Below are 26569 nucleotides of genomic sequence, written 5' to 3'. Positions count from 1 at the left end.
GGACTCCAGAATCTGGGCTGGAGTGTGCTGCTTGAATATTGCCTCTCAGACGACCACTAGAGTTCTTTCTTAGGCTATTTGGAAAGCACTGACACATATCAAGTTGTCATTTAACTGTTATAAATATCAATCAATTTTTTTTAAATTCTCTCATTCTTTCAATTGAAATCACACAGAAACTACGATTGATTTGGAGAATAAAAACTTGAATGATAAGTAAGTATCAGACATTTTTTGACATTATGAGTAATTGTATTTTGTTAATTATTATATTCTCCTCAAATATTCTTTTATTTTTTTCTTAGAGTTCCAGAATTCCCTACAAATCTCCTTATAGATCCCAATAGATTAGAGTTTTCAATAAAAATCCAAAATATGGTGAATACTATGGAAAACTATATAAGTAAGTATTTAACAGTTTAGTCTTCTTTGGCAATATTGGCTTGAATTTAAGCATCTGATGCTCTTTCCCAGAGACATAGCAGACATAGAGTATGAGAAGATCATAAATTCACAATTTTGGGGATCAATATGAATTTAGAATTATTTGAGCATGTGTGAATCATCCATACAGCCACAGAGTGCATAAAAGATAAGGATTGGGAAAATAACCCAAGGCTTAAATTTTTTAGTTATGCATTATAAAATTTTATGACACATAACAAATAGGAAGTATTTTTTATGTTATAATATAAGATACTTTTTAATAATTCTTTTCTAGCTGTGTGTACACAATTTGAAATTACATGGTAACTACTTGATTCCTAGCCTGACAAAGAATTTAAAAGGATTTTAAAACAGCTCCTTAAGTGTAATGTTTGTTTTCCCATCATGTGACCACAGTTTGCTGAGTTCAGATGAAAAAAAAAAAAAAGGCCCTCTTTAAAGGGGAAGCTGGTATCTCCTGCATTATTTGATTTCTTTCTTTCTTTTTTTTTTTTTTTTTTGCAAGACCCAGGAATCAGTCTTTTTCATTGTGCTTTGTAACTACCACTACCTATTAAATTTCTTCTTTCTCAAAAACTGGCTGAAATGCAATCATTATGTCCCTTGAAATCTCATATTTGCATTGTATTCAGATAAAATATAAAAATCAAGAAATAACATACAGTTTTAATAATTCTTGCAGTCTATTATGAATCAGCTTGATAAGAGTTTCTTGCTGAATAAAATCCAGAGATGTCACCTTCATGCTATATTGTACACTTACAGATATTATAGACAGCTGTAGTTGCTTGTTAAGATGTGTCCCTGCCCTAGTATTCTCCTCAGTATTCTGTAGATTGCTCTGCTGTCTTCTAGCTTTCAGTATTATGTTACTGTGATTTACCTTCCTCTGGGAAAATTTGATTTTTTTAGCCCAGTATTTTATTAGTTGAAGTTAGCAACTTTTTTATAATAAAGCTAGAGGTTAATCTTTCTCCCAATTAGTGAGGCTTTTCAGTCCAAAGAATTAAGTTTTTCCTCAAACTTCTCACATGTTCCTTCTTTTTCTTTCTTTTTTTATTTGGTAAAATCTTTATTTATATGCATTTCTTTTACTACCCACATGTCTTAGAGATAAGAATGGGCATATGAAAAGGACTATTAAATTTCAAGACAGTTATTTTCAAGTTTTGAAAATCACAGATATAGTTTGTGAAGGACAATACACCCTCCAAAAGCATGTCCCCTTGTATCATATGCTGCTGTTTCTCCGAATAGCAAAATGAAATAAATTTAACATTCTCTGTGGCTGCAAGAGTCTTTAAACCAACTAAATTAACTTTCCCTTCTGCTGACTGTAACTCCTAGTCAATTATCCATCTATTGAAGGGCTTCTAAGTTGGTTCCACAGTTTAGCTATTGTGAATTGTGCTGCTATAAACATTGATGTGGCTATATCACTGTATATGTTGTTTCTAAGTTTAAACTAAGGAGTGGAATAGCTGGGTCAAGTGGAGGTTCCATTATGAGTTTTCCAAGGAATCTCCATACTGCTTTCCAGATTGGTTGCCCCAACTTGAAGTCCTACCAGCAATGTATGTGTGTGGGAAATGTATGGGGGAAAAGCCACATCCTCGCCAACACTTATCATTGTTGTATTCTTAATAGATGCCATTCTGACTGGAGTGAGATGAAATCTTAGAGAAGTTTTGATTTGCATTTCTCTAATTTCTAGAGATGTTGAACATTTTTTCACATATTTGTATATCATCATGTCCATTCATTTCCTTGGCCCATTTATTGATTGAGTTATTTGGTTTTTTGGTATTAAGTTTTTTGAGTATACTATATTAATACTCTTTCTCCCCCACCACATCTAATAAAAGTTCATACTGATATATCTGACACCAATCCAACATCTTATTCTAGCTTTTTCCCTTTCCCTATTTGTAACTTTTTCCCTCTGGCTATAGAAAATCTGGCTCAAATAATCAACATTAGCCAGGCATGGTGGTGCATGCCTATAATCCCAGTGACTCGGGAGGCTAAAGTGAGAGGATCACGAGTTCAAACCCAGGCTCAGCAATTTAGTGAGGCCCTAAGCAACTCAGGAGACCCTGTCTAAATAAAACACAAAAAATGGCTGGAGCTGGGGCTCAGTGGTCAAACACCCCTGGCTTCAATCCATGGTACCAAAAAAAAAAAAAAAAAACCATCAACATATTAGTTTCGTATTTGTTACACCTGTAAAGTGATTTCAGACTTAGTATTCTAATGTCTCTGAGAAAAGTACAGTGTTTACAAACAGTTCATCTTCTTCTCTTTTTATCTAACCTTACAGTTTCCAGTTTAGAAAGTATTTTCCAGAGTTACTAAGGTCAAATCCTTTCTTTCCCACCCTCCAGTGAAATTATGTAGTTCAATTATAATATAGTTAGATTAATTTGTCACAGTCTGTATTACATCTCAAACTCTCTCAACATCCTGATTTTTGAAAATTTGCATACTCTTTTTGGGTATGATTTTATGGAGTTTGACAAATTACAGTTGCATATTCACCATCATGGTTCTAAACAAAACAATTCTGTTATTTTCAAATTCTCTTACATAGCCACTTTACAGTCAAACCTTCCCTTATCCCTTATTTCTGGCAAACACTGATCTGTTTTCTGTTCTTATTATTCCAGAATGTTCTATAAATGGATATGTAGCCTTTTGGGTCTGGCTTCTTTCATTGAGAAAAATGCATCTATAATTCACATTGTTTATATAAATTCATAGTCTCTTTTTATTGCTAAATTATATTCTATTGTCTGGATTTACCAGATTGTTGATCCATTCACATCTAGGTTATTTCCAATTTGGGGTAGTCATGATTAAACCATAAACATTCACATATAGATCTTTTGATGAACATAGTTTTTTCTTGAGTAAATAGGAGTGGAATTTCTGGGTCAAAAGTGTGTGCTTAATTTTTTTGAGAATAACTAAACAATTTTGAAAAGTAGTACCATTATTTTAAATTTCTGCTAACAATGTATGAGTTTCTTTTTATCCCTGTCAGCATTTGATGTTGTCAGATATTTTTAATTTTAGCCATTCTTATATGTGTATAGTGATATGGCAGTAATTTTCACTTCACTTGTTTATTATTATTCATCTTTTCTTATCCTCCACCTGTATATTTTCTTTCATCAAATTCTCCTTAGTTTTCTTGCCTAATTTTTTAAATTGGGGTAACAGTCTACTTATTATTGGATTATGAGAGGTCTTTGCATGTAATCTGGGCCAAGTGCTTTATCATATCTATGATTTGTAAACATTCTCTCCCAGTCAGTACCTTATCATCTTATCCTCTTTCATAGAGCTAAACTATTTAATTTTGATAATGTATATCTAGCTCATCATTTTTTATTGTATGGATTATGTTTTTGTTTATGTATCAAAAAACTCTTAGGCAAAACTCAATGTCACACTAATTTTCTCAAAGGTTTATAGGTTTGTGATTTATATTTGGGTGTAGGATCCATCTTGAGTTGATATTTTGTGTAAAGTGTAAAATGCAGGTCAAGCTTTTGGTTTTTGTTTTTGTTTTGCCTATGGAAATCTAGAAGCTTAGCTAGATTATGAACTCCTTGATAGTAGAGGTTGTGTCTTCTAATCTTTGTGTACTCTTAATCGTATAATATTTTCCACAGAGCAGATATATTTCAAATGCTTGTTAACTGAACAACTTATAATAGAAACTATTTATGCCCTCCTGTATCATCACAATTATATATGAATGATTCTTCTGTTTCTATTATATTAAATCTAAACTTTTACATCTATCCTTAAATTCCATCAATTAGTATAGATCAGTATACTGTCTAACCCTCATAATAAATAAATCTCAGTTTTTAGCAGTTCTAGATATCATTAATAACATTAATAATAAAAGTCCTGCTTTTAATGGGACTTCTGAAAATATTAAATTTCAAATTATATATTTTAGCCAAAATTACTCCTCTTTACCAAGATCCCCGCCTGTCTATCTTTATTGATTGGATTTCAATTATGGATTTATCCAAAAAAACTAGATGGCCAGATTGTCAGCTACTTTTTGAAATGGATACTGCCTATCAAAATAAAGTAAGTTGGGGACTGAATTGGAGCAAATTTTATTCCATGTTTGTATTATGTCAAAATGAACCCTGATATTATATGTAAATATAATGAATTTAAAAAAAAGAACTATTCATCTCAGGGAATGTTTGGTTTTGGGAGTAGAAACCCATGAAATTCTCAGATGTAAGGGATTTATTGAAAATTAAGAGTTTCACAGTTTATGGCAACTGGAAAATTATTCCCATATTATCTTCTCATTTGTCTTTCCCTTAATCTCTCATTCATGCTCACCACAGTGTATTTTATTCACCATGAGATTTCTCTTTTATGGATCCTGCATAAGATCATCTTGCCAAATATTGACACATTATCCAACTCTTTGTTACTATCTAAGTGGATATTTTTCCCCAGATTCATAGATAATCTAATTGGCTCAACTTGGGTCACAATATCCAAATTAACTATGTCTTGGAAGTTGGATGAGTTCACATAGTATATAAGACTTGGCTTTTCTGGGACTATGTATAGAACATATACTCTAAAACAGGGCAATAAGAAAATAAATGATTGATCTTTCTAGTATGTGGCTCAAAGTAGCATATTAATTATAAAGTTAAATAGACAAATAAACCTTTCCATAAAAGTCAAGAATTAGTCATCTGAATTTCTTATATTTCTTTTATTTCCAATATATTTTGATATTTAATAGAGGTTCTGAACAAAATTAATTCACATAAGGTTATTATTTTATTTTAATAAGAACTATTAGTTTATCAGGCCATACTTTTTTCACTCTTACAATAAGAATTCTGGCTTTTTAATATTTTTTATTTATAGATTGTGAGTCTCCTGACTGTTATTGGTGATTCAATGGGCCTAGTTAGTATTTACAGCTACAAGTTTCTAAAATATTGTACCATGGTTGAGAAAGCCAAAGTCATGAGTATGAAAATATCATCTTTGAAAGAATTATCTTCAGCACAGTTTAAAACTATTCTACATAAATTTCGAAACTACTTTCGATGTGTTTTGACTATGACCATTGAGAAGCGAATTGGTATTTTCAATGTTTTAAGTTTTGATTATCAATCAGAATGCTTACCATACATTGAAAACATCCTACAGATAACCCACAGCCTCTTGAGATCTGTAATTGAGAAAAAAAGTACAAAGCTATGGAAAGTAAGTATTATGAAAATTCCTCTGGTATAAGAATATTTCAATTTGGTAGATCATAATTTTAGGATATACAATCAGAAGATAAACATCTTAAGTATTATCCTCAGAAAATTCCAATGTGATAGTATTATATTTGTTTAAATGTTTGATTAAATATCACTCCCTGAAACACTTTGATCACCACATCTAAAATTGCATTACATATCAGTTTCTACCTCCTTTCCCCCTGTTTTATTTTATAGAATACTTTACCACCTGCCATTAAGTTGTGTATTTTCCTCCACTAGAATGTAAATCTCATCAAATTATGAAGTATCTTGGAATAAAATGCACATATTCCACATTTCACTGTGTATTAGGACTGTTTTGGTTTTGTTTTTGTATACTCCTGGGATGGCAGAACTCCTCAGAAACCATGGTGGTTTGAAGCCTCTGGAGCTTAGAAAATATGAAAACTTAGGAGCACCCAAAATAAACTTCTCCATCATTAGTTATTCCTACCTATCACCCATGTAAATTTCTAGGACAAGTCTGTTATACTAGCCATTGTTTACACAAGCACTCTCAGTTGTGCCTCAGACCTATTTAAAGATATGAATTTATGATAATAGCTACTATTTATTTATTCAATCAGACCACAAATATTTATTAAACCATTACTATATACTGCTGAGAGGGATAGATTCATTCTTGCACTCATAGAGTCTAATCTAGCAGTAAATACTGACAGAAGTATCTAACATAGCCTAGGTGGAGTTGTGGGTAACTTTCTTGAAAAAATCTTAACATCCAAAGAAGTATGAGTGATCTGAAGGCATTGGGAGGAAAGGGAAGAATATTACGGGGATACGTTCATTTAATTTAGATTCAGTTGTATATGACAGAAAACAAAACAAAACAAAAGATGACAGTGGCTTACACAAGTTAGAAACCAATTTGTCTCTTAGGAAAAGATAGTACAGAGAAAGATACCCCAGGGTAGCACAATGGCTTCGTGAAGTCATTGGGAACATTGGCTGTTTCTAGCTCACCTCTCTGCCTTTCCTTGAGCCTGATACAACATGCATAGCCCTAAGATGGCTGTTGTCTGTCTGATCCTCATATTCTCATTCCAGAGAACAGAATGGAGGAGGGCAGCAGAGAATCAGAATCTCCCTGTTCTACTCTTAAGGATGTTTCCCAGAAGCACCTCACACTGTGTGGCTTACAACATATTTACCAAAAATTAGTTTGTTTTTTTTTTTTTTGGATACATAAGGGTTAAGTACTATCATCTTGTAATTATTTTCAGGATGTTCTGTGGATCATTTGCTCTATTACTGTCTTCCTTTGGGGTTAAGTGATTTTCTCTACTGGTATACTTTAGTTTCTCTGTGTGTGTGGTGGGGGGTGTCCCCACCCCTTTTTGATAAATTCCCTTTAGCAGTTCTTGTAAGACAGGTCTGGTGGTGATTAATTCTCTTTCCTTTGTTTCTGTAGGACAGCTGTGCTGGATTCACTATTCTTTGTTCAGTTTTTCCTTTCAGCATTAGAATATACTATCCCACTCTACTGTCCTGTAAGAGTTCTGCTAATAAATCCTTTGCTAGCCGTATTGAAATTCCCTTGCATGTTAAATGCTTCTTTTCTCATTCTGCTTTCAGGATGCTGTCTTTGAGTTTTGGCAGTTTGAATATAATATATCTTCATGGTTGAGGGTTGCAGAATTGGTTGTCTTGTTGAATTTAATCTGATTGGAGACATTGACCTTACTGTGCTGGTGTCTCTCTCTCTCTCTCCCCCTCCCTCCCCCTTTCTCTCTCTTTCCATGTCCCAGTTTGGGGATACTATTCATTAAATAAGATTTCTGCCCTTTTATTTTTCTCTTGTCCCTTTATGGCTCACAAAGTTGCTATTTTGATTATCCCATAAGTCTTGCAGTACTCCTTCATTTATTTTTATTATTTAATCTCTTTGTCTTATGACTGTATTTTCAAGTAACTTGTCTTTGAGTTCACAGTCCTTCTGTTTTATTAGTTTTAATTATATTTTCAGCTCTAGCAATTCTTTTTTAAATATATTTATTTTATTTGTTTATTTATTTATTTTTATGTGGTGCTAAAGATCAAACCCTGTACCTCACCAGTATGAGGCAAGCACTCGGCCACAGAGCTACAGTCCCAACCCTCATTCTGATCAATTATTGTATTTATTTTCGGTGTTGTTTGCATTTCATTGAGAGGTTTCTCTGTTGTTGTTTTTCTTTTTTTTAAGTTCACTGAGTTTTCTTAAAATATGTATCTTGAAGAATTTTTAATCAGGAGTTTATTCCTCTCCATTTTCTTAAGGCCAAAGCTGTTTTATTTTGTCCTTTTGGTGATATCATGTTTCTTTTTTTCTTAATCCTTTTGGCAATGGATTGGTATCTGCACTTTTGAAGACATGATTTTGCAAACTGACTTTGTCTGGATCAATTCTTCACCAGTCAGCTAGTTCAGAGATTCTGGACAGGCTTTCTGGCATGATCCATGGGCAAGCTTGCTGCTGCCACACTAAGGCTGGCTTGACTGGTGCCTGAGTCAGCAAGGACTTAGAGCCTGAATCCAATTGAGGGAATTTGTTGATTTGGTCTCCTGGAGTGGGTCTGGAGCTTGTTACTTCCAAGGATTGACTTAAAACCTGTGACCATTTGACATCAAGGCAAACCTGGGACTGTTGTGTATAGGCCTGATACTGAGGGCTGTGGGGCCAAAGGGTACTGAAGTCAAACCAGAAGTAGTAGAGACCAGAGATCAAGTCTGCACCATAAGCCTGAAATCTAGGACTGTGAGGTCTGGCCTGGCATCAAGGTGGATCTAGAGGTTCAGTTCCTGGTTAGTTTAGGAATCTGGGAATATTGAGGTTTGGATATGAAATATCCCCCCACCAAAAGCTCCTGTATTAATGCAGGATATGAAGTGATTAGATTATGATAGCTATTGTTATGGGCTGACTTGAAAATTAGCCCAGACTTACTCCATTTTGTTCAGACACCTCACCCTATGTGAAATTGGTCCTCATTCTACATGAGCCCACTCACATAGAAGCTGACACCTCTATCATCACCCACTTGCACCCTGACCACTATATCCTTGAACTATGGAACTAATGCAAGCTTGTTTTTCTAAAAATGTGCTTCTGATAATATGTAGTTTTTCACTTTATGAAATGTGTCTTGTGATTATAATTGCCTCTTCTGTCCCCCCTTCTTTGTGGTTTTAGTCCTTATAAGTTGGTTCCCACCCCCAATTGTGGTTGAGGATTGTAGAACTGCTTGCTCTCTGTGCTTTTGACCCCAGACAGAATAAATCCTTTGTATTTTGCTTCAAAAAGACATGAAGTTCTATTTGGGACTTTGGAATAGTGTCTCAAAACAATAACCTATTCAGTGAATTAATTCAATTAATAGATTAATAATTTAAATGGATTAACAGAGTGGTAACTGTAGAGAAGTGGGGTGTGGCTGGAGGAACTAGGCCACTGAAGGCATGCCTTTGGGGTTTATATTTTGTCCTGGTGCCTTGCTCACTCTCTGATTCCTGTCTGCCATGAAGTGAGGAGCTTTCCTACACATTGCCCTTCTACCATGATTTTCTGCCTCAGATGAGACCCCAAGCAATGTATTTGACTGATCATAGACAAAGACCTCTGAAACCCCAATAAACTTTTCCTCTTCTAGGTTGTTCAGGTCATGTATTTGGTTCACAGTGACATGAAGCAGGGGGGCCTGCCTGGTGTTGGATTTTAATATGATGTGCTCAGTATTGGAATCCAAGGCAAAGTCCTGTATTCATTTCCCTCCACTTTCTTCAAGTGGACAATAGGTCTCTCTGCGCTGTGCTGCTTGGGGTTGGGGAAATGATATGCAGATAATATAAGACTATGCTCTCTACCCTCTTTAATGTGTCTACACCTAGGTATCTTGATATCATACCTTGTTTCCTTAGCACTTGTGAAGATATTTTCACATATGGATATTTGTTCAGACTGACCTTTCTTCAAGGCTATGATCACTAAAGACTCCTATTCTCCATCTTCCTCCCTGTTATTATCAGCAAAATTCTCATAAATAGTTTCTGGCAAATGGGGACAGTATGAATCAAATCTCTATATTTAGAAGAAGCATGATTTTTTGGTCCAAGAAATTTGCTTCTGAGCTTCTCCTCACCTAAACTAGTTCTGAAAGTTCTGTTTATTCATCTTCTCTCTGGCTTCTGCATGCCCTCATGTGTATTTTTGGATGTTTTTGGTATCTTCCTTTTATTCCTTCTATTCTTCATTTAATAAGAGTTTTTATCATAAATTAGTTTGATCAGGTGTCTATTAACTGCATCTGTGAGATAATTTTGTAGTTGTTCTCCTTTAATAATTTCTTTTTCGAAATTTATTTATTTTAATTTTGAGACAGTGTCTCCCTAAGTTGCTAAGGCTGGCCTCAAACTTGCAATTCTCCTGCTTCAGCCTCCCAAATCAAAGGGGTTAGAGCGGAGACATTCCAAGAGGCTCCTCAGTGTGGGCGAGTGAAATGCCCTGGCTGTGAGGAATAGGCCCAAATCATCTCTACTGTGTGCTCAGATGTACATGGGTTTCTTCTAAGTTGACTAAAGCTGTTTTAGAACTTCAGGTACCTCAAAGATTTTAGGTGGCACATATCTTTTATTTTTATGTGGTGCTGAGAATGGAACCCAGTGCCTCATGCATGCTAATGAAAGAAGGCCAGAGTGAATACACCAAAAAGGGACTCCAAGATGGCCGCGAATAGAGTGCATCACACCCCATGTACCGCACCACTGCGCAGGTGAATAACGAGTTAGAACGACAAAAAACTATCTTGTTAGGAACTTACAGCAAATGGGGGTGCACCAAAACCTAAAGGAAGGATTTCCAGCACCAAGGTCCGGTAATTGAGTCTCAAACACGAACCAACTGTGTGACAGGAGATCCGGGCTGACTGATTCGCGCAGCCAGCCCCACGGCTACAGATGGCGGGGCGCCACCGAGAAGCGACCAGCAAACAGGGAGAAACTTTGCTGTGGATTCTGTGGAATCCTGCTGGCTGAGCCCTCGCTGAGCCCCAGGCTGAGTTCGGGATTTCAGACGGGGAAGGAAGCGGTATAGTTCTATCCCCCACAACGGAAACTCCACCAAGGAAACCAGCGGCCACCATTTTGGAGAGCTGAAGTAACCACTGCCACTCTCCGACAGATTGCAACAATAAAACAGGTGTGTGTTACTCAGCTCATCTCCCATACAGCGGGGAATTCACTTAAATCTCTCCTAGGCTTTCCGGGGGAGGGATTATCAGAGTGAGCCTGCATAAAGACGTGGGGAAAACTAGAGACATCTGACCTTCAACTCCCCCTCCCATCAGCTGCGAAAACAAAACCTGTCTTGCCAGCGCTGGGGGAGGGGCAAGTGGAAAAAATCAAAACAATAGAGTGCCGGGTTCCCAATAGCCACCCTCCACAGCCAACAAACGGCAGGCCCAGAGTACAGTTTGAACTGTCGAGAGGCATCACTCAGGGTAAATCTGGTCTAGCAGGAGAAACCAGGACTAGCAGGAGAAACAAGGGGACTAGAGGCCAGGCCCTCGCGACTGGGTGGCTGGAGACCGCCCGCCCACCGGCGACCGATCACCCGCCGGCTGCCAGCGTGACTGGGCGGCTGGAGACGGCCTGCCTGCCGGTGACCAGGAGCTGAAACCAACTGGAGACAGTCCAGTCCCACCCCCCCATTCGGACACCCCGGCAAAGAGCCTGGGGCCCGCCATAGCAGAGAGGTGACATCACTGGAGCTCGGCCGTTGGAATTGCTTCCCAGAGGAATCCACTTTAGCAGGCATAGTCTACCAACACAAAGGAGAGACAACAGAGATATACAAAACCAAAACAAATCTATAGAAGAGAGCAGAAACACAGCAATCAAATAGAGCTGGAAAGTAACATGAACATCATGAAAAAACAAGGGAAAAAAGGAGTACAAACAATGTAGGACAACTTAAATCTACAGGAGGACCTAGAAGCATCAGAAACATGGATAGGGAAAGAACTCAAGGCATACCTAACTCAGATGGAAAGGAATATTAGAGAAGACATGAGACAGCAAGTCCAAGCAATAAAACTATATTTTGAAAATGAACTAAACAAACAAATTCAAATGGCAAAGAACGAGAATGAGCTTTACCAGGAGATAGAGATCTTTAAAAAAAATCAAACAGTAATCCTAGAAATGCAGGAAACTATAAACCAAATTAAAAACTCAAACGAGAATATTACAAATAGACTAGATCAAGTAGAAGTCAGAACATCAGATAATGAAGACAAAGTTTATCAACTTGAAAAGAATATAGTCAACACAGAAAAGATGCTTAAATCCCACAAGCAATCTATTCAAGAGATATGGGATGTCATAAAAAAAAAACAAATTTGAGAGTCATCGGGATAGAAGAAGGCATAGAGATTCAAACCAAAGGAATGGACAACATATTAAATGAAATAATTCTAGAAAACTTCCCAGAGATGAAAGATGGAATGGATTGCCAAATCCTGGAAGCCTACAGGACCCCAAACATTCAAAACTGTAATAGACCAACTCCAAGACATATAATTATGAAGATAGCCAACATACAGAACAAGGAGAGAATATTAAAAGCTATGAGAGAAAGGAGACAGATTACATTCAGGGGTAAACCAATTAGGTTAACGACTGATTTTTTATCACAGACTTTGAAAGCGAGAAGATCCTGGAACAATGTATTTCAAACGCTGAAAAATAATGGATTCCAACCAAGAATACTGTATCCAGCAAAATTAAGCCTCAGATTTGACAGTGAAATTAAAATCTTCCACGATAAACAAAAGCTAAAAGAATTTGCAGCCAGAAAACCAGCACTGCAAAGCATTTTGAGCAAAATACTACAAGAAGAGGAATTGAAAAATAGTGCCCAAAACTAACAGTGGGAGGTATCTCAGTAAAGGGGGAGGAAAATAAGCAAAAAGTAAAAACTAGCCAAACTAAAATAAATAAATAAATAAACATGACTACATGACTGGAAGTACAAATCATATTTCAATTGTAACCTTAAATGTTAATGGCCTAAACTCACCAATCAAGAGACATAGGCTAGTAACCTGGATCAAAAAAACAAATCCAACAATACGCTGCTTTCAGGAGACTCATATGATAGGAAAAGACACACAGGCTGAAGGTAAAAGGTTAGGAAAAATCATACCACTCACATGGCCCTCGGAAGCAAGCAGGAGTGGCCATACTCATATCGAATAAAATCAACTTCAAACCTAAGTTAATCAAAAGGAATAAAGAAGGACACTATATACTGTTAAAAGGAACCATCCACCAACAAGACATAACAATTATCAATTTGTATGCACCAAACAATGGTGCTGCAACGTTCATAAAACAAACTCTCCTCAAGTTCAAGAGTCAAATAGACTACAACACAATAATTATGGGTGACTTCAACACACTGCTCTCGCCATTAGACAGATCCTCTAGACAAAAGCTGAATAAAGAAACTATAGAACTCAACAGCACAATCAATAACCTAGACTTAACCGACATATATAGAATATATCAACCATCATCAAGTGGATACACGTTCTTCTTAGCAGCACATGGATCCTACTCAAAGATAGACCATATATTATGCCATAGGGCAACTCTTAGTAAATATAAAAGCATGGAGATAATACCATGCACCATACCTGATCATAATGGAATGAAACTGGAAATCAATGATAAAAGAAGGAAGGAAAAATCCTACATCACATGGAAAATGAACAATATGTTACTGAATGATCAATGGGTTACAGAAGACATAAAGGAGGAGATAAAAAAAATTCTTAGAGACATATGACAATACAGACACAACATACCGGAATCTATGGGACACAATGAAAGCAGTTTTAAAAGGGAAATTCATTTCTTGGAGTTCTTTCCTCAAAAAAAGAAAAAACCAACAAATAAAGGAACTCACACTACACCTCAAAAACCTAGAAAAGGAAGAGCAAAACAACAGCAAATGTAGTAGAAGACAAGAAATAATTAAAATTAGAGTAGAAATCAACGAAATTGAAACAAAAAAAAACATTGAAAAAATTGATAAAACTAAAAGTTGGTTCTTTGAAAAAATAAATAAGATCGACAGGCCCTTAGCCATGCTAATGAAGAGAAGAGAGAGAACTCAAATTACTAACATAAGGGATGAAAACGGCAATATCACAACAGACACTACAGAAATACAGAAGATAATTAGAAAGTATTTTGAAACCCTATATTCCAATAAAATAGAAGATAATGAAGATATCGATAAATTTCTTAAGTCATACGAACTGCCCAGATTCAGTCAGGAAGACACACACAATTTAAACAGACCAATAACAAAGGAAGAAATAGAAGAAGCCATCAAAAGACTACCAACCAAAAAAAGCCCTGGACTGGATGGGTACACAGTGGAGTTTTACAAAACCTTCAAAGAAGAATTAATACCAATACTTTTCAAGCTATTTCAAGAAATAGAAAAAGAAGGAGCTCTTCCAAATTCATTCTATGAGGCCAACATCACCCTGATCCAGAAACCAGACAAAGACACTTCAAAGAAAGAAAACTACAGACCAATATCTCTAATGAACTTGGATGCAAAAATTCTCAATAAAATCCTGGTGAATCCAATACAAAAGCATATCAAAAAAATTGTGCACCATGATCAAGTAGGATTCATCCCTGGGATGCAAGGCTGGTTCAATATACGGAAATCAATAAATGCTATTCACCACATCAATAGACTTAAAGACAAGAACCATATGATCATCTCAATAGATGCAGAAAAATCATTCCACAAAGTACAACATCCTTTTATGTTCAAAACACTAGAAAAACTAGGGATAACAGGAACTTACCTCAACATGGTAAAAGCTATATATGCTAAACCTCAGGCTAGCATCATCCTAAATGGAGAAAAACTGAAGGCATTCCCTCTAAAATCTGGGACAAGACAGGGATGCCCTCTCTCACCACTTCTGTTCAACATAGTTCTTGAAACACTGGCCAGAGCAATTAGACAGACAAAAGAAATTAAAGGCATAAAAATAGGAAAAGAAGAACTTAAATTATCGCTACTTGCGGATGACATGATAATATATTTAACAGACCCAAAAGGGTCTACAAAGAAACTGCTAGAGTTAATAAATGAATTCAGCAAATTGGCAGGATATAAAATGAGCACGCATAAATCAAAGGCATTCCTGTATATCAGCAACAAAACTTCTGAAATGGAAATGAGGAAAACCACTCCATTCACAATATCCTCAAAGAAAATAAGATACTTGGGAATCAACCTAACAAAAGAGGTGAAAGATTTATACAATGAAAACTACAGAACCCTAAAGAGAGAGATAGAAGAAGATCTTAGAAGATGGAAAAATGTACCCTGTTCATGGATAGGCAGAACTAACATCATCAAAATGGCGATATTACCCAAAGTTCTCTACAGGTTTAATGCAATGCCAATCAAAATCCCAAAGGCATTTCTTGTAGAAATAGATAAAGCAATCATGAAATTCATATGGAAAAACAAAAGACCCAGAATAGCAAAAGCAATTCTAAGCAGGAAGTGTGAATCTGGAGGTATAGCGATACCAGAGTTCAAACTGTACTACAAAGCAATAGTAACAAAAACAGCATGGTACTGGTACCAAAACAGGCAGGTGGACCAATGGTACAGAATAGAGGACACAGAAACCAATCCACAAAATTACAACTTTCTTATATTTGATAAAAGGGCTAAAAGCATGCAATGGAGGAAGGATAGCATCTTCAACAAATAGTGCTGGGAAAATTGGAAATCCATATGCAACAAAATGAAACTGAATCCCTTTCTCTCATCATGCACAAAAGTTAACTCAAAATGGATCAAGGAGCTAGATATCAAATCAGAGATACTGCATCTGATAGAAGAAAAAGTTGGCTACGATCTACATACTGTGGGGTCGAGCTCCAAATTCCTTAATTGGATGCCCATAGCCCAACAGTTAATAACAAGAATAAACAAATGGGACTTACTTAAACTAAAAAGTTTTTTCTCAGCAAGAGAAACAATAAGAGAGGTAAATAGAGAGCCTACATCCTGGGAACAAATTTTTACCCCTCACACTTCAGATAGAGCCCTAATATCCAGAATATACAAAGAACTCAAAAAATTAAACAATAAGATAACAAATAACCCAATCAACAAATGGGCCAAGGACCTCAACAGACACTTCACAGAGGAGAACATACAATCAATCAACAAGTACATGAAAAAATGCTCACTATCTCTAGCAGTCAGAGAAATGCAAATCAAAACCACCCTAAGATACCATCTCACTCCAGTAAGATTGGCAGCCATTAAGAAGTCAAACAACAAAAAGTGTTTGGGAGGATATGGGGAAAAGGGTACACTTGTACACTGCTGGTGGGACTGCAAATTGGTGAGGCCAATTTGGAAAGCAGTATGGAGATTCCTGGGAAAGCTGGGAATGGATCCATCATTTGACCCAGCTATCGCCCTTCTCAGACTATTCCCTGAGGATCTTAAAAGAGCGTACTATAGGGATATTGCCACATCAATGATCATAGCGGCACAGTTCACAATAGCTAGACTCTGGAACCAACCTAGATGCCCTTCAATAGATGAATGGATAAAAAAAATGTGGCATCTATACACAATGGAGTACTACGCAGCACTAAAAAATGACAATCATATAATTTGCAGGGAAATGGATGGCATTAGAGCAGATTATGCTAAGCGAAGCTAGCCAATCCTTAAAAAACAAATGCCAAATGTCTTCTTTGATATAAAGAGAGCAACTAAGAACAAAACAGGGAGGAAGAGCATGAGGAAAAGATTAACATTAAACAGAGACGAGTGGGGGGAGAGAAAGGGAGAGAGAAGGGAAAGCATATGGAAATGGTAGGAGCCCTCAGTGTTACACAAAATTACATATAAGAGGTTGTGAGGGGAAAGGGGGGGAAACAAGAGAGAGAATTGAACAACAGCAGATGAGGTAGGGAGGGAAGATGGGAGGGGAGGGGAGGGGGGATAGTAGGGGATAGGAAAGGTAGCAGAATACAACAGTCACTAATATGCCATTATGTAAAAATGTGAGTGTGTAACCGATGTGATTCTGCAATATGTATTTGGGGTAAAAATGGGAGTTCATAACCCAATTGAGTCAAATGTATGAAAGATGATATATCATGAGCTTTGTAATGTTTTGAACAACCAATAAAAAATATATATGTATAAAAAAAGGGGTTTAGAGCCATACACCACAAACTCTCAGCTTTTAATCTTTTAATGTGAGGAATCATATTAATTGGCTTTCTAAGGTTAGTTTCGCATCCAAATTGAAGATTTTGCTTGCAAGCTTGTGCATCCAAATAAATGTTATTTTGTAATATTTTTGCATTTATAAGGAAAAGTTATCCACGATTTTCTTTTACCAGTCATTATTGATGTACTTTCTATGTTCCAGACACTATTATAAGCCCATTATTAAATTATCTTATTTGATACTCAGGATTACAAATGAGGACACCAAAATTCCTAAAGTAAAACTATTTTGCTTAGATTCTTACTGTTAGTAAATACTAAGGCTGAGAATCAAGCACATCTCTCTGAATGTAAAGCCTATTTATATAAACTCTATGATAAAAGAGACGCACACATAGCAAAACTCCAATGGGTATTAACAGTGGTTATCATTGTGTGATGAAATAATAGATCACTTTCTAATTTATGAACTTTCTTATATTGCAAGTTTTACATGCAATTTTTATGATGAAATAGTCACATAAAAGCAATACAAGCCTGTGAAGAATGAAAACTGAACTGACTTTGATTCCAAAATTATGTAAAATCATACATAAATATTCATCAAGAGTCCTCAAAACAATGAAAAAAATGATAATCTGAGAACAGAGATATAATTACTTCAAAAATTGCATGGAATGAAATACTTCTGAAAAGAGTGTAGATCTGATATATATAATGGATATAATTATGATAAAAATAATACAATAGGGAATTAGATTGGGATTTAAATCATAGTTCTGTAACTTGCCATATTTCTAACCTTAGTCTAATTATTCCCATTGAGACTCATGTGTTTCCAGTATAAACTAGAGAAAATAAGACTAATTAATTAGCAAACACACTATCTTAATAAATCAGGTACCTAAAGAACCTAGAACACAAATGTTCAATACTCTTACTATTTACATTGCTTTTATTTCTTGAAACAGTTATTCACAGTAGTTCTTTCATTATGTGAGTAGCATTTATTTTCATGTGAGAATGCCTTCTTTTTACATATGTTCAAATGCCTTCTTTCAACAACAGAAGGACTTAACATGTTAATGCCCTAAGATTTAAATAACACTTAGAATTATGTCCAGAAGATGTTTTCATTGTTTTCTGAAATAGAAGTCAGAGAAATAGAAAAGAGTAGTTAGTCTTCAAAATTGGTGAAAAATTATTGCATAATTATAATTAACATGTTGATGACTTCAGATCATAGAATCCGCACTGCAACAGCTGGAATCCAAGCCCACTGAAGTAGAAGAATTTGTGGAACACTTCACTTTTTTGGAAGCGATTTCATCCAAAATATTTCAATTAGAAGATGAGTACTTCACAATTAATCAGTTGTATTCTGTTGTGAGATATTACCATTTATATATTTCAGAAGAGCAAATTGCCATATATAAAATTCTTTTTGGCAAGTTTCGTCAACTAAAAACAACTATAAAGTTAAATAAAACAAACAGGGAGGCTGCCATAACAAAATTCAGGGAAAAATTGGAAGCAAATATTGCTGGTCTACGAGTGGATGTTAGTAATTTAAAAGCCAGCGTAAGTTTTTTTGTTTTTTCTCACCAAAAACTTGATCTTCCCTTACTATGCATATAGATATTTGCTTTCTGTGGTATCATAACTAAAAAATTTTAATCCAGTATTCTTAACCTGGGATTCACAGAATGTTAGTAATATGTGAACTTCAATGGGAAATAAAATTATATCTCTATTTTCAGTAACCTCTAACTGGAATTTAGCATTTTCTTCATCTATGAATGAATGTAGGCAACCATCAGCAGCAGAGCTGCTAACTTACCAGAGGCTTCAAGAGTCCCAAAGGAACCTTTAGCATAAAAAAAAGGGCTAAACCCCCCTGAAACCTTTTTAGGTCTTTGCCTGAGCCTAATGTAATGATAGTTCCAACTTCACTTATCATGTTAGATCTTGGATTATATACTAATGTAATTGTCAGCAAAATGTGTAATTTCTGAATGTTTTGGTTTCTGAGAATGTCTGACTATTGTTTTTTTTTAGATAGGAACTCCTGTTCTGTTTTTTATTGGTACTCGAGTGCAAATGGCAATGGAAATGATTCGGACTTTCTCAGAGGAAGCTGCAAGTTTGGTTAACAAAATTAAAACCTACTCAAGCTATCAGGATCATTTTGACAATCACCAATATCATATGCATTCTCTTAATATGGAAGAAATTACAAATATTGTGCTCTCAGAAATCTCTGACATTGAATGTGACTTAAGTTTGAGGAAAATGTTATGGGAAGCACAAGACGAATGGGAAAAGTACTTTTGGGAATGGAGGAAGTGTTCTCTTCAAAGTATTGATGTAGAATTAGTACAGAGAACTATTACAAAATTGCTGAATATAATCATTGTACTAGAAAAAGGTAAAAATGTGTTTCTCAAATTTTCTCACTCACCTAGGATTACATAAAATATGGCCTTTGGGCAATGTAATCATTGTCTTTGGTTGACTATTATGGCTAGAGGAACAATATAGTAGTTTAGGTAGGAATTATTTGCTGAAACAAGAGATTAAAGCTTTGCCAATAATAATAATAATAATAAGTAATAACAAATTTTGTCTCCTTTAAAAGTTGATACAGCATGAAAATCCAGGGAACCAGTAGAGTAGAGGAAAGGAGCTAGGTGGAGAGAAGAAGAGAGTAAAGGGGAAAATACTGGAGAATAATATTGGACAAAAATATATTGTTATATTGTGTACATATATGAATTTGCAACAATGAACCCCACCATTATGTATAATTATAATGCACCAATAAGAACATTAAAGAGTTTTTTAATAAAGTAAACAAAAGTCAATTCTGTGGTAGAACTCCAGACACTTGACTCAGATTCTAACTCTTGCTAGAGTATTGTCCAGAGTTATTTTAATGATAGAGGCCCACCTTCAGAATCTTTACCCAAATTCTCTTCTATGCCTATGGTATCCTTTGGGCAGTGTGGGAAACAGCTAAAAAGTCATTCTGAGAGGTTTCCCTGGAGCTAATCATCAAATTTGAAATTTTGCCAATGGAGAGAGACTCTTTCTGAGAGGATTCTATAAGATCATATCCTTTCCAGGAGGAAACTTTTGTTTCACCTAGCCAAGAGATTGTTTTGTTTTTGTTAGACTCCTAGCTTATCACTCAGCAAAACCAAAAAACAAAAACAAAAACAAAAAAACCCTGAACAAACAATACAAAATTTTATTTTGCTTATCCCTAAACTATAGAAGAAATAAAGCTATCACAAATTTTTTAGAAAAAAGAAAAACTAGCTGCACATCAGTCTCACTGCTTTAAAATAATACTCATTGTGTGCATTCTCAATGTTTTGCTATGTACATGTCTCAGAGAACAATATATGAATTAACAAGTAGACAACACATTCCTATAGCCATAGTTTCACAGAAATAATATTGTTGTTTGCCAAAGTTGAAACTGGCAAAATCTAAAGTTTGCTTGTTCTTTCTGTCTCTCCTTTTTATTTTTATTTATTTAGTCATACATGACGGTAAAATCAATTATGATATAATTATACAAGCATAGAATATACCTTATTCTAATTAGTGGGTGTGCATGATGGTGGAATTCATTTCAGTATTTTCACATATGTACACAGGAAAATTATTCACTCTACTGTCTTTTTTTTTCTGGGTACCAGGGATTGAACCCAGGGGCCTTACCTACTGAACCACATGCCCAGCCCTTTTCATATTTTATTTAAAGATTAGGTCTTGCTGAGTTGCTTAAGACCTCACTAAGTTGCTAAGGCTGGCTTTGCATTCACTATCTTCCTGTCTCAGCCTCCCAAGGTGCTGGGATTACAGACATGTGTCACCACACCTAGTTCTACTGCCTTTTCTATTCCTATCTCCCCTCCCTTCCCTTCATTCTATTTGTCTAATCTACCAAACTTCTCTTTTCCCTCACCCTTTATTGTGGTTTTAGCTTCTACATATAAACAAAAAACATTTGACCTTTGGATTTTGGGGACTGGCTTATTTCACTTAGCATTAGAGTCTCCAGATCTATCCATTTACTGGAAAATGCCATAATTTCATTTTTCTTTATGGCTGTGTGTGTGTGTGTGTGTGTGTGTGTGTGTGTGTATAATGTGATGTGTGTGTTTCTATTTCACATTTTCTTTTTTCAATATTTAATTTTTAGTTATAGTTGGATACAATACTTTTATTTCACTTATAAATAAGTGAAGATCAAACCCAGGGTCTCACACATGTGAGGCGAGCGCTCTACCGCTGAGTCACAGCCCCAGCCCATGTATATCACATTTTCTTTATCCATTTATCCGTTGAGGGGCACTTAGGCTGGTTCCATAGCATAGCTATTGTGAATTGAGCTTCTATAAACATTGATGTGACTTCGTCACTGTTGTATGCTGATTTTAAGTCTTTTGGATATATATACTAAGGAGTAGGATAACTGGGTCAAATGCTGGTTCCATTCCAATTTTTTTGAGGAATCTCCATACTGCTTTCTATAGTGGTTGCATCAATTTGCAGTATCACCAGCCCTGTATGAGTGTACCTTTTCCTTCACATCCTCACCAACATTTATTGTAAGTTGTATTCTTGATAACTGTCATTTTGACTGGAGTGAGGTGGAATCTCATTGTAGTTTTAACTTGCATTTCTCTAATTGCTAGATATGTTGAACATGAACTAAACAGACACTTCTCAGAGGAAGAAATACAAAAGTTGTCAAATATAAAATTCTTCTCTTGATCTCCTATTTAACCAGGTCTTGTAAAACATGTTACTATTCAGTGTAGGTTTATAGAAGAAGCTCCATCTGTACAAATTTGTTTTTTAAGATTATTGGTATAGTTTTAGTTTTTCAGGGTCCCCAACTTGGGCTGTTTCTCTATTGCCTCCCCATTTCTTTTATATGTTGAGTAAAATGTTATAAGAGATGAACCTTCAACTGCTTAGGCTTTGAGTCCTGTACCTCAGTTGTTTTCAAGGACCAACCAATGATGACATATGAACAAGTCATCACCTACATTTCAGTGTTAAAATATTTTCTTTGTGAAATAATAGAAATGGTGGATTTTTTTCCCCTCGACGTTCTTCTTTATTTAGAAAATTTTCAAAGTCCCCAAACCTATGACAAACTTCTGAATGTCCATTTTTGTTCCATCTGTATATCTATCTTGTCAGTAAAAATCTGGGAAATCCTGTGGTAGTGGACATCCTTCTTATCACATTTCCAAGGTAAGTTGGCTCTGATAGTCTTAGGTTTTAGTTACTATTCTTGACAACCATTTCTCTTTATTTTAATCCATAATTGATTCATATGGAAGGGTAATGTTAAAGGCCATTATCTTATATTATAATGCAGACACAAAACTGATAGAGTAGTATTACATTAAATTAGCAAATCTTAAAGGGAAATTTTTATTTTTTAGATTCATTTGGTTAAAAAATATGAACATGAACATATTGAAGCCTACAGATTTTTATTGTTATTTATAGGTTTACCTAAAAATGACTTGTTAACACATCTTAAGCAATCAGTGATGGATTTTAAACAATATCTACCAATCATCACAGCACTGGGAAACCCGTGTCTCAAGCAGAGGCACTGGGAGGCTCTCCAGGAGATTATTGGAAAGTCAATTAACCTAGATAAAAACTGTACTGTGGAGAATCTTCTAAGCCTCAAGGTAAATATAGTTGGAAAGCAATAGAATGAAATCCTAGAGCAGCCAATTGTAAGTAGGCAAGTAAATCTATAAGGAATTGGAATTAGAAAAGATAAAAGTGTATAACATGTCTGGGAAAATAGTAGATAATATATGATAGGATCTTATGTATAATTGGAAGTAGTGGGTAAGCTACTCATTTATGCTGTTGTTATCTAAATGATTAGAAAATAGTAATACTGGTTCTCATATGTGACAAATTCAATAATTTAACAATGCTACTTCTTATAGAACAGAAATTTATACATTTATAGGAACCGAAAAATCAAAAGTACTGCATCTGATTTTATATAAAATGTAAGTATATCAAGAGTATTAGGATGGCACTACCAATAATTTGATATTATATCTGAAATGTCTAGTTAGCAATAACTTGATTTGCCACACAAAATTATGATTTTTTCCAGTTTTTTTTTGGAGGTAAAAAGTTTTCTATTTTCCTTCCTAAGTTATAATATGCTTCTTTTATGTTTAAAGTATACATACTATAATCAAACCCAGTATTGCATCTATAATTCTATTGCACAGAAGAACATAGGGAATATTTTAAGGAATTTAAAAAGAAGAATTTTTAAAGATAACTTTGACTTTTAAAATTAGTTTATATTTCCAGTCCTAATCTAAACCTCTCTCCTGAACTCCAGACTTGTATATCCAATTTTTCTATTGACTTCTCTAAGAGATATCTCAAAATTAACCTGTCATAAATTTTACTTTTTATTCTCCATCTCCCCAATTCGACTTTTCCTCGGTCAGCATTTCCATCCCGGCTAATGGCAGCTCCATTCTTCCAACTACTTACACCAAAAATCATGAAGTAATTATTAAATCTTCTCTTGCTCTTCTACTCTGCTTCCTATCTGAATCTATCATACTTTCTTATTGCTCTAGCCTCCTAAAAAATCTATATGCCAAAGATAAATTCAGTCAGATATATAGATAATTGCAGAACATTCAGGGTCAATGCCAACAGGGGAATCCTCAGACCACCATGCTGAAAATCAAGCACAATTTCATTGACAGTTTCATTTTCAAAGGCTTGGATTAATGGAACTATAACTGGGCAAGTTAAGTTGAGGGTAAGAATTTATAAAACTGAGAGAACCAGCAAAAATAAAATTAGGCTAGACAGAGATAGGAGCAGCAAGAGGCTTACATGGGATTGGTGGCCTATAATATCCCAGAGGGCTCCAGTGAGCTATCCTCACCTTTCTAACTTGAATGGTTAGCTTCAAAGGGATATCCTTTGCAGTCTGGGGAGGGTCCAAATTAGTTGGACAGGACATCTGAACAAAAAAGAACATATTTTCAACCCTAAAGTACTGTGTAGCTAGGCACTAAAGGAACTCTTCTTCTTAAAGTGAACTATAATAATAGAGGGAATGAAGTGGCCATCAGCAGGCAACCTCAACTGAACTCTGAGAGTTCCTGGATGGTTTGGGTAATCCTGTAGAAATTGAACAATTTATCAAATATCTATAGGTGCATAGATGGACAGGGTTTGGCCTAGAAACTCATCCCTAATTTTTTAAAACCTGAGTTTCTTGGGGTTGACCCAGAGATAATAGTCATGCAGCCAAACTTTCTAGGATAGGTCCTAATCCTGTCAATATCATGATATCATATGACAACCATTCTGTCCAAGATGTCATACAAGCTCTGAGAAGCCAATCACATGAAAATATGTCATAAAGTTAAGAGAAAGAGGTCAATGGTTTACATAAATGAACATTATCTCTTTATGGTTAATCATTTCCACTTTAGAAAGCTTTGTGTTTTATAATAGAGGTAGATGGTGCCACAACATGCAACTAAGTTATTCAGAGTCACTCCAGGTGAACTTGGGTTGGCACGAAATAACTACACTAAGACAGAGAAAATAACTTTTCATTGGTATTCTTCAGAGATGGCTCCTCTACTCTAGCTCCCACAAGGGAGGCAGAAAAAAGAGGAGGAAGATGCTCTAAAGCCCCTTTTTACTGAGGGGAAGACACTGGAGAAAGTTCCACCCTAATGAGAGAGGTCAGGTTTCAAGGGATTGAGTCTAGCTTTGTGATGTCTTATGGTCAGCAGATTGACATCTTGGAAGGCCACACCCATCTCAGGTGCTGTGTGGGGATCATAGGCAGAGCAAGCGAAAAGGACACATATGTCGCCAGCCCAAACAGAGAGGCAACATCAGTCCAGTCCATAAATACACTCATGCTCATAGTTCACACACACAGCCCATAGCTGGTTCACCACAAGATGGTTCATTTTAAGCATTAAGATTCATCTGAAACTTCTCAGATTCTTCTAATAGGAAAACAAAACTATTTGTCAATCAGTTTCCAAACTTTTGACTATAAAGACTTAACAGTGTTAGATTCACTTGGTTGAAATTTTGCCTTACATGATCAATATCTGGATTTAGTTTTGAATAATCTCAGAGTGTTAGTCACAAAGTCCTTTCTTGGGGCTGGGGTTGTGGCTCAGTAGTAGCGTGCTTGCCTAGCATGCATGAGGCACTGGTTTTGATCCTCAGCACCACATAAAAATAAAGACAATAAAGTCCATCAACAACTAAAAAAATATTTTTAAAAAAATCCTTTATTTCTGATAGTCCCATGGCTTTTTATCTGTCTTTGGCTGAATAATGTATGTTAAAAGGCAAGCCTCTTTCCCAAAACTGTTTGTTAAGACCATAAGCAGTCAGCTGATTTCACCATCCTTACCCCATCTTTGGCAGGTTTATAAGAAATTATGAAAACTAGTCATGCCTGCCCAGTAATACTCCCTGCTGAGCTGCATGATCAAAACATAGAGATTAGATATCATTCTTCAGTATAGTGGTAGATTCTGTTGATATTTGTTGATTAATTGTATATCATCTTCTGAGAAGCATCTGTTCAGTTCCTTGGACCATTTATTGATTGGGTTATTTGGGGTTTTGTGTGTGTGTTAAGGTTCTTTTTTTTTTTAATTTTTTATTGATTATTTAAAGCATTACATAGCTCATGATATATCATCTTTCATACATTAGACTCAAATTGTGTTTTGAACTCCCATTTTCACCCCAAATATAGATTGCAGAATCACATCTGTTACATATTCACATTTTTACATAATGCCATATTAGTGTCTGTTGTATTCTGCTACCTTTCCTATCCCCTACTATCCTCCCTCCCCTCCCCTCCCCTCCCATCTTCCCTCTCTATCTCCCCTGCTGTTGTTCAATTCTCTCCCTTTTTTTTCCCTCCCCCTTGCCCCTCATAGCCTCTTATAATTTTATGTATCCTTGAAGGTCTCCTACCATTTCCATATGCTTTCCCTTCTCTCTCCGTTTCTCTCCCCCCATTCGTCTTTGTTTACTGTAGTCTTTTCCACATGCTCTTCCTTCCTGTTCTGTTCTTAGTTGTTCTCTTTATATCAAAGCAGACATTTGGCATTTGTTTTTTAGGGCTTGGCTAGCTTCACTTAGCATAATCTGCTCTAATGCCATCCATTTCCCTGCAAATTCTATGATTTTGTCATTTCTTAGTGCTGCTTAATATTCCATTGTGTATAGATGCCACATTTTTTTTATCCATTCATCTATTGAAGGGCATCTAGGTTGCTTCCACAGTCTAGCTATTGTGAATTGTGCCGCTATAATCATTGATGCAGCCGTATCCCTATAGTGCGCTCTTTTAAGGTCCTCAGGGAATAGTCCGAGAAGTGCAATAGCTGGGTCAAATGGTGGTTCCATTCCCAGCTTTCCC

General features: G+C 35.7%; 1 protein-coding gene across 1 annotated transcript in view; it reads left to right on the top strand.

Annotated features, from left to right (window-relative positions):
• The window catches only part of DNAH14 (dynein axonemal heavy chain 14), a gene marked incomplete at both ends in the record, with an annotated part of 361185 nt that overhangs the window by 79386 nt on the left and 255230 nt on the right, over positions 1-26569 (top strand). The window contains 7 exons of the mRNA XM_081298208.1: positions 177-216; positions 306-403; positions 4421-4557; positions 5371-5715; positions 18301-18642; positions 19120-19489; positions 22600-22790. Of these exons, the coding sequence (XP_081154334.1) occupies positions 177-216; positions 306-403; positions 4421-4557; positions 5371-5715; positions 18301-18642; positions 19120-19489; positions 22600-22790 (1523 nt within the window). The remainder of the gene's footprint in view (positions 1-176; positions 217-305; positions 404-4420; positions 4558-5370; positions 5716-18300; positions 18643-19119; positions 19490-22599; positions 22791-26569) is intronic.

Source organism: Spermophilus citellus (assembly GCF_964194105.1).
Source record: "Spermophilus citellus genome assembly, chromosome: 6".
NCBI classification, from domain to species: Eukaryota; Metazoa; Chordata; class Mammalia; order Rodentia; family Sciuridae; genus Spermophilus; species Spermophilus citellus.
This window is presented reverse-complemented; position numbering and strand designations above follow the sequence as displayed.